Source organism: Salvelinus sp. IW2-2015, unplaced genomic scaffold (genome assembly GCF_002910315.2).
Source record: "Salvelinus sp. IW2-2015 unplaced genomic scaffold, ASM291031v2 Un_scaffold3265, whole genome shotgun sequence".
Classification (NCBI taxonomy): Eukaryota; Metazoa; Chordata; class Actinopteri; order Salmoniformes; family Salmonidae; genus Salvelinus; species Salvelinus sp. IW2-2015.
Genome location: NW_019944551.1, coordinates 1 through 9,611, shown reverse-complemented (window position 1 = coordinate 9,611; position 9,611 = coordinate 1). Strand labels below are relative to the sequence as shown.

The 9,611-nt window shown below is 48.6% G+C and overlaps 1 protein-coding gene and 1 pseudogene across 1 annotated transcript; one reads left to right on the top strand and one right to left on the bottom strand.

The window, feature by feature from the left end:
* Positions 1-3,391, top strand: part of LOC112075603 (serine/threonine-protein kinase SMG1-like) — a 78,249-nt pseudogene extending 74,858 nt beyond the window's left edge.
* Positions 3,392-4,917: 1,526 nt separating this feature from the next.
* Positions 4,918-9,211, bottom strand: LOC112075602 (adhesion G-protein coupled receptor V1-like; the record flags this gene model as incomplete). Its single annotated transcript, XM_024142572.2, has 9 exons — positions 4,918-5,286; positions 5,781-6,036; positions 6,248-6,394; positions 6,568-6,772; positions 6,974-7,196; positions 7,584-7,706; positions 8,295-8,556; positions 8,766-8,846; positions 9,065-9,211. Coding segments are annotated over 9 exons (1,659 nt in total), but the record flags the coding sequence as incomplete, so codon positions are not given.
* Between the last annotated feature and the right edge of the window lie 400 nt (positions 9,212-9,611).

The following is a 9,611-nucleotide window of genomic DNA, read 5'->3' as shown; positions in this document are numbered from 1 at the left end:
AACCTTCTCTTCTCTCTACCCTCCTTCTCTTCTCTTCATACCTCTTTCTTCTTTCTCTCTACCTCTCTCTTTCTCTCTAACCTCTCTTTCTCTCTCTAACCTCTCTCTTATCTCTTAACCTCTCTTTTCTCTCTAACCTCTCTCTTTCCTCTAACTCTCTCTTTCTCTTAACCTCTCTCTCCCTCTCTTTCTCTCTCTCTCCCTCTCTTTCTCTCTCTCTCCTCTCTTTCTCTCTCTCCCCTCTCTCTTTCTAGATGATTTCCATGGAGTGCGCCGGCGTGGCGGAAGGTGGATGTGATGCGTGAGGCGCGGGCGGCCCAGGTCCATTTCTTCCACAGCGGTCCTCACAGACATGTTTCTGGAGGAGATCTTCTTCCTCAAGAGACTCCAAAACCATCAGGGAGTTTTTCAGGCTCTGTGGGTCCTTCGTCAGACACTCTCTGGTGAGAACACTGATGGCGTCATAGTCTCTCTGTGTCAAAATTCATTTTCAATTTAAAGGGCTTTATTGGTATGGGAACATATGTTTACATTGCCAAAGCAAGTGAACTAGTTAATAAACAAAAGTGAAAATAAAAAGTTACCAACTGTACATATTACACTCACTCAAGTTACAAAAGAATAAAGACATTTCAAATGTCATGTTATGTCTCTGTTGTTATGAAAGTTGGTCTGTCACTCAGCTATAGTGTAGCAGGTCTACCAGCAGTAGAGGTCAACACTGTAAATTGGTATCTGAGAGCTGCTTTGTGTCAGATGAAAAAAGGGGTGGTCTTAGGAAAAAGGTTTCATCCACTCGTGTTTTTCCAACTAGAGAAACCGGTTTAAATACATACAGATACTTATCAGTATAATTATTATGACAATGTATCCTACCGTTTTGACTATCGCTAGTTGTCTGTTCCTGCTCCAGAACTCCAGTATTTTCTCTCAGCAGCTTGTTCTCCAACTGTCTAAATGGAGCCAGTTGGTTTCAGCCCTTCTATCTCCAGCCCTTCTATCTCCAGCCTTCTATCTCCAGCCTTCTATCTCCAGCCCTTTATCTCAGCCCTTCTATCTCCAGCCCTTCTATCTCCAGCCCTTCTATCTCCAGCCTTCTATCTCCACCCTTCTATCTCCAGCCTCTATCTCCAGCCCTCTATTCCAGCCCTTTCTATCTCCAGCCCTTCTATCTCCAGCCCTTCTATCTCCAGCCTTCTATCTCCAGCCCTTCTATCTCCAGCCCTTCTATCTCCAGCCTTCTATCTCAGCCCTTCTATCTCCAGCCCTTCTATCTCCAGCCCTTCTATCTCCAGCCCTTCTATCTCCAGCCCTTCTATCTCCAGCCCTTCTATCTCCAGCCTTCTATCTCCAGCCCTTCTATCTCCAGCCCTTCTATCTCCAGCCCTTCTATCTCCAGCCTCCTTCTATCTCCAGCCCTCTATCTCCAGCCTTCTATCTCCAGCCCTTCTATCTCCAGCCCTTCTGTCCCCCTTCTATCTCCAGCCTTCTATCTCCATCCCTTCTATCTCCAGCTTCTATCTCCAGCCCTTCTATCTCCAGCCTTCTTCTCCAGCCCTTCTATTCCACCTTCTATTCCAGCCTTATCTCCAGCCTTTTCTCCAGCCCTTCTGTCTCCGCCCTTCTGTTCCAGCCCTTCTGTCTCCAGCCCTTCTGTCTTCCAGCCCTTCTGTCTCACCCTTCTGTCTCCAGCCCTTCTGTCTCCAGCCTTCTGTCTCCAGCCCTTCTGTCTCCAGCCCTTTCTGTCTCCAGCCCTTCTGTCTCCAGCCCTTCTGTCTCCAGCTTTCTGTCTCCAGCCCTTCTGTCTCCAGCCCTTCTGTCTCCAGCCCTTCTGTCTCCAGCCCTTCTGTCTCCAGCTTCTGTCTCCGGGCTTCTGTCTCCAGGGCTTCTGTTCCAGGGCTTCTGTCTCCAGGGCTTCTGTCTCCAGGGCTTCTGTCTCCAGGGCTTCTGTCTCCAGGGCTTCTGTCTCCAGGGCTTCTGTCTCTCCAGGGCTTCTGTCTCCAGGGCTTCTGTCTCCAGGGCTTTCTGTTCCAGGGCTTCTGTCTCCAGGGCTTTCTGTCTCAGGGCTTTCTGTCTCCAGGGCTTCTGTCTCCAGGGCTTCTGTCTCAGGGCTTCTGTCTCCAGGGCTTGTCTCCAGGGCTTCTGTCTCCAGGGCTTCTGTCTCCAGGGCTTCTGTTCCAGGGCTTCTGTCTCCAGGGCTTCTGTCTCCAGGGCTTCTGTCTCCAGGGCTTTCTGTCTCCAGGGCTTCTGTCTTCCAGGGCTTCTGTCTCCAGGGCTTCTGTCTCCAGGGCTTTCTGTCTCCAGGGCTTCTGTCTCCAGGGCTTCTGTCTCCAGGGCTTCTGTCTCAGGGCTTCTGTCTCCAGGGCTTCTGTCTCCAGGGCTTTGTCTCCAGGGCTTCTGTCTCCAGGGCTTCTGTCTCCAGGGCTTCTGTCTCAGGGCTTTTGTCTCCAGGGCTTTGTCTCCAGGGCTTTTGTCTCCAGGGCTTTTTCTCCAGGGCTTCTGTCTCCAGGGCTGACCTAAATGTGTTTTCTCATGCCTTTCTCTTGTCCTTCTGCAGCAGACGTATAGTGAGCAGTATGTTTGGAACATTGAATCACTAGAATCACTATCGAATAGCAATCCATATAGAATCGTGAGAATCTAAATACATATCGTATCGCCACCTGTATCATGAATGTATTGTGTCACAAGGTCCCTGGCAATTCCCAGCCCTATGAAACAGTATCTCAAACATTGTATAAGTGAGTTTGACTCCCTCCCCTCCCTCCCCAGGTACGTGCCCCCCAGCGGCTGAGGACCTCCTCCCTCCAACGGCCCAGTAGCAGTAGTGGGTCTGGGGGGTGTAGGTCTACCAGGGAAGCCCCTGTCCGGGGGCGGCGGCGGTGGTAGTGAGCGAGGAGCAGATGACCCGGCCCATCAAGGCGTTTCACAGCAGAGTTTGTCCGTCAGATGCTGATGGTCTTCCCACCCAGACCCTGGGCTGGCTCTCTGCAGCACCCTGTCGGCCCTGGGCCTGGACCTTACAGCACAGGTGGAGGCAAGGACTTTGGAGCCGACGGCAAGGTAGGAAGGAGGCCCTGGGATGTTATGTACTTGATTGATCAAAATGTTGTATTGTCTTCATACATTTTTTACTTCTGTCGTGATTGAAGTAAAATGTGTAATTTGTTAATTGTGCAGGTGTCGTTAGATGAGTTGTGTAAGCAGACGGTGGTGCAGGGTCTGGGCGCAGGCCGTCTGTCGCAGCTGCTACTGAACAGAGGCACGGTGCTGGCGTCTCTCTACGACACGGCCTGGAAGAAACTGGACCTGCTCAGACCCTGGAGACCAGCCTGGACGCTGCCAAGGTTCCCTGCAACGCACCCAGCTACACATCACATGTTCCAGGTGAGAGGAGGGGGGGGGGGGGTTAACCCTGTCCTATTCTGTGTATCCCCGTGGCAGCGTGAAGACGTGATAGGTCCTAGGACTCAGCGAGCGCACTGTGTGTGTGTGTTAGTTAAAGGGATAATCCACCCCCAGAAATAAACATGAAACTCCTGTCAGTTTGGTAAAAGCCTGTGTTATCAGTGGGTTAAATAACATGATTTAACTACGAAGTGGTCTGTCTGAGAAATCAAGAAATCGTGTAGGAACCCGTCATAGCTACACTATATATACACAGGAGTATATGGAAACCCATTAAAATGTGTGGATTCGGCTATTTAAGCCACACCCTGTTGCTGACAGGTGTATAAAATCAAGCACACCGCCATGCAATCTCCATAGACAAACATTGGCAGTAGAATGGCCTTCCTGAAGAGCTCAGTGACTTTCAACGTGGCACCGTAATAGAATGCCACCTTTCCAACAAGTCAGTTTGTCAAATTTCTGACCTGAGCTTCTCTGGTCAACTGTAAGTGCTGTTATTGTGAAGTGTAAACCTCTAGGAGCAACAACGGCTCAGCCGTGAAGTGGTAGGCCACACAAGCTCACAGAACAGGACTGCAGAGTGCTGAAGCGCGTAGCTCTTAAGAATCGTCAGTCCTCGGTTGCAACACTCAGCTAGCTGAGTTCCAAACTGCCTCTGGAAGCAACGTCAGCACAAGAACTGTTCGTCGGGAGCTTCATGAAATGAGGAATAATGGTCTGGGGCTGTTTTTCATGGTTCGGGCCCCTTAGTTCCAGTGAAGGGATATCTTAACTCTACAGCATACAATGATATTCTAGACGATTCTGTGCTTCCAGCTTTGTGTGAACAGTTTGAGCAAGGCCCTTTCCTGTTTCAGCATGACCCTTTCTCCGTACACAAAGCCAGGTCCATGCAGAAATGGTTTGTCGAGCTCAGTCTGGAAGAACTTGACTGGCCTGCACAGAGCCCTGACCTCAACCCCATCCAACACCTCTGGGATGAATTGGAACGCCGACTGCGAGCCAGGCCTAATCGCTCAACATCAGTGCCCGACCTCACTAATGCTCTTGTGGCTGAATGGAAGCAAGTCCCTGCAGAAATGTTCCAACATCTAGTGGAAAGCCTTCACAGAAGAGTGGAGGCTGTTATAGCAGCAAAGGGGGGACCAACTCAATATTAATACCCATAATTTTGGAATGAGATGTTTGACGATCAGGTGTCCACATACTGTTGGTCATGTAGAGTACATGGTTCTGTCACTAGAGAGAGTGTGTTATCCCCTATCACATTTATTAACTGTTTTAAAACCATTACCTTCACTCCAGATTACTGTATTAGCCAATGGATAGTATGGTCATACTTGTTCTAGAACACGGTCATACTTGTTCTAGAACAAGTATATATCAAGTTTATATCGTCATGACAACGTATATATTTCACTTACATGTGCTCAATCTACTCAATCTACCCAATTTGTAAGTCGCTCTGGATAAGAGCGTCTGCTAAATGACTTAAATGTAAATGTAAATCCACACTGCTTGGGTTGGAGAGGGGAGGAGAAGTAAAGAGAGGAGAGAAGAGGAGAGGAAAAGAGGGAAAAGTAGAGCGGATCCTACTGTACTGCCCTCAGGCGTCCCAGGAGGACACCTGGTGATTGTTTGTCGATAAAGTCATATTCTATTATTTTCGTACTGGTAGGATGGTGATGGTGACGAGAGCCATGGTGGCATGCTCCTTCATGATGACGGTGTCCTCCCGGGATGTGTAGTCCTGTGGGGTGCTGGCCTGGTTGGAGGGGGGCTGGGACAGGGCCGGTCTGGTCTGGTAGTGGACCGCCACCTCCCCAGACACTCCCTGCTCTCTCACAATGGTGAGGGTGACATTAGCGGGACTCTCTGAGGTGAAAGCAGAGGCAAACACGGACAAGGAGCGTCAGACAACACACATAGGTAGCCTAGTGGTTAGAGCGTTGGACTAGTAACCGAAAGGTTGCGAGATCAAATCCCCGAGCTGACAAGGTAAAAATCTGTCGTTCTGCCCCTGAACTAGGCTGTCATTGAAAATAAGAATTTGTTCTTAACTGACTTGCCTAGTAAAATAAAAAATAAAAAACATAAACCTTACAACCTGTGCAAGGACAGAAACAATTTGGATAATGAGTCCTACCAATGTCATAGCTCCTGTCAAATGAAGTTGTGACCACTCATGACAACCTACCATACACTTTAGTAGCTTTAAAAATGGACATGGTTCAAATATGGCTTTTTTTTGTTCTTGATGTGTAAGATAATTGCATATGTATCGTTCTTAACTATACACAATCTCACATATTTTTTTCCTGTATAAATACATATATATTTAAAGTCAATCCAAACAGCTGGCCTCTTACTCTGGGGCTCCTGTGTGTGGAGGTACTGGGAGTCCAGGTGCCAGCCTATCACCCCATAGGGCGAACCGTTGGGCAGGATGGTGAGGAGGGCCTGTGCCCTCTGTGGGTCAATCAGCGCCCCCCTGGAGAGCTGGTCTAGGCCCACTGTGGTGACATCCAAAAGGGTAAGGGTGACCCTCTCCCTCAACTCAGGAAAGCTGTCTGCTACCACGGTCAAAGAGATGGTAGCCATCACCTGGCCCTCAGAAAACGTCACCTGAGATCGTAAACAGTTGACGGTAGATGATGTCAGTTCCTCTGTAGCTTAGCCAATCCAGGAAGTCAATTCACAACCAATGAACTAATCAACTAAATTTGGAAAATTCACATCAGTAAGTTGTTCTGTATTTCTTCTATTTCTCTACGTCTACATTTTCCTCAAAGTTAACAGTGAAAGAGATAATCCTGAGAGAGAGAGAGAGCCTCACCACTCCTGACGTGGGAAAGATGTCTTCCAGACTGCCGTTGGCTGCCCAGTGGACGGTCAGTCTGCCGAAGGTTCCTCTCCTCCTCTCAACACTCAGAGAGATAGGGTTGCTCCGCGCCAACTCCTCCACTTCCACAGATAGAGAGCCCTGGAGAGAGGCAACATCAGTGTGCAATATAATGTAGATTTGACCATTCAAATGTATTGGAACCGATAAATAAAAACATGAACACATATATATTTATAAATATATAAATGCAAGTGACAAAAACCTAGTTTGAAATGCACTGTGAATCACAGTTAAGCAACAGAGGAGGGTACCTGTGCAAAGCCTATGACTCCATGGGCGTCGTCATTGGTTGGAATAAGCACGGTCATCTGACCACCAAAGCCAATCTCAGCCCCTCCCTTGGGATTTCTTAGGACCACACGGAACTGTTCTTCCTCCTCCGGGGCACCGTCGTCGATGATGTTCACCGCAATCTCCAACTCCCGGTCGCCGGGTGTGAAACGCAACTCGCCATAGCTGAGAGTGTGGCGGCAGAGAGCAAACGGACAACGGTCGGAGAAGACAACCACGAAGAATGAAGTGGGAGCAACAACACACTTGTGTGACAACGAAACAACGCAAAATGAAAGTTTGCACAAAGTTTGATCAAACCAATGATCAATACCTCTGGTCAGAATGTAACGGGTTGCCATGGGAACAGTGGGGTATCATAGGTACCTGGGTATGAAGTCAGAGTGGTTGGAGACCGTGGTGAGCTCATACAGGGTTGAGCCTGAGGGCTCGGTGGCTGCTATGAGGCTCTTGGTGGTGTTGAAGTAGGGTAGAGGTAGAGAGAGGAAGTGAGAGGCTGAAGGAGACCTGAGCACCATGGCAAACAGACTGATGTCAGACCTCCAGGAGTACAGCGCTGAGCCATTCCTCCCCGCCAGCAGGACATGGGCTGAGAGAGACACAGAGGGAGAAACAGAGAGACACATCTTCAGTGGGGAAACAGGGGATGATTTGTGAAACTGTTAGATATTACTCGTTAGATATTGCTGCACTGTCGGAACTAGAAGCACAAGCATTTCGTTACACCCGCAATAACATCTGCTAAACACGTGTAGGTGACCAATACAATTTGATGAGACTACAAAATGTTAAAGATTTGGAGGTGTCTTTGAATTAACGAGGGTCGTCATAATTATAATCACCATCACCATCGCCATCGTCATCGTATTGATCGTATTGATAGTACTGATAGTATTGATTGAATGATAACACTTAGGGGTCTCTCAGTTCACCTGTGTGAAGAAAGTTGACCATCAGTGCGCGTGTGTGTACTCACTGATCCCTGAGGGTAGGGTGAAGGGGTGGGCAGAGCCCAGGCCAGGGTGGGGGATAGACTGGCTGTGCTGAGGGAACTGCTGCATGGCTCTCCATACAAACACCTCACAGGAGGTAGAGGAACCTGAGGATAGGAACACACACACGGATGAACGCGCCCACCCACGCATGCACACACACACACACACACACACGCACGCACGCACGCACACACAGACAGACAGAGCTTTATGTTAGCACTCTATTCTTTCACGAGGCGGTTATGTTAAGCAAGGGCCATGCTGACACACCCAACTACTATAAATTACACCCCCTGAGCCTTTCTGTGGTTTCCCTATGGCCTACTACAGTGAGCCTTCCAGTAAACTCACAGCATAGAGCCTACCTACTTCGCTTATGTGGATTGTGGTCTGTGGTGTTTCATCAAAACATACATAAATACATGCTCCAATATACATTAGGACTTTTGGCGCCGTTCTCCCTCCCATCGGTGCACACAGATCATGTTTTGTCTTTAGTAGACCGGGGACACATTGACTATGCCTTTACGTATCATAACTGCAGTACACCATCTCTGCACCACATGCGCCATTTCAGAGTGAGAACAAAATGGCACCGTAGCAAAACGTCAACATAGAAGATTGTTGATTGCAAACACAAATACTGAGGTGGCAAAGGGCATGGTTCGTAGACGGGGGTCACGTGAGGTCACCTTCAGTGACGACCAACAGGAGAACGTCTGCTCCCATGGTGAGGGACTCCACTTGTTGAGCTCTGCTGCTGACAGGCAGAGGCCTGGGGTTCTGGAAGTGTCCTTGACTCCACTGGAACAGTACACAGCCGTCCTCAGTCTCTTTCCCCACACAGGCAGCCAGGTAGAGACCGGTCCCGTGGGAGAACAGAGACACACTGAGGACACCCTGAAGCTCCAGGCTCTGATGAACAACAAAGGTACTCCCAGTCCGAACAAACACCTGGTAGAAACAGGAGGAGTTAGCAAACTAGCTAGTCGAAATCAACTCCGGGTGGTGTGGACTCTATCCATTGGGCATTTTGGTTTGAATGACAATAGGAATGTGGTGGTGTGCATATGGGTATCGTGATCTAGGACACCTGTGTAGTACTGTACCGGTATGCCTCACAGGTTATGGCAAGTCATGTTCATTTTAACCCCCAAACTCACCTGGCTCGAGGCAATCAAGTAGTCTCTTCCTTCAACGGAGAAGTGTTTGACATCAAGAGCTTCAACAGCCAACGTTTGTTCCTAGGGGGAAAAGGGTTGAATTTGAATGAAATGAATACAATACTCAACATAATGCCACTGCCATTGAGTGACTGTATCATAGGAACGTCTCATAGGAGTGACGTATCATAGGAACATAATAAGGCCAGTGACCGTGTAGATCTTACGTCATCTTAACAGGTAGAAAACAAAAATCATTAGGACCCCAAATGAATCGACAAAGAAGTGAGGGGCTTCACCAGTGTAAGGTTGTGGTCCGGCTGCACTCTGAACAGGCTGAGGTTGACGGCAGGGGAGTCAGCGCGGCCTCCGTGTGTGATCGCTACGTTGTACGAGCCGTTCACAGAGAAGCCCACACACACACGAGGGTCCTGGATCCTCACCGACTGAAAACACAAGAGATTCAGAGAGAGAGAGATCCTACATTTGCAATCATGATATTGAGTTATGCATGTGTGGATGCAACACAAAGTAAGGCAGTTACCTAAAAGCTATTATGGGTTGGTTGTTTATGTCTTCCTTCCCATGTTCACTCCTACCCTTTCTTCCTTCTTTGCCTCCTATGTAGTTCAACTTCTGCACCGATGCAGTTTGACCTTTGATCTCTGACTCTACACAGAGGCTAATGTTTAGATGAATTACTCATGAATTACTGAATTACTCAATCTCTCTCTACAAGTCCCCTTTCTGTGATTGGTTAACTGCCTGTAGAGGAGAAGTGATAGACAGCACCAACCTACTCTCTGTTCCACACGCCAGGACTGAAAGATACAACAACCCCCCCCC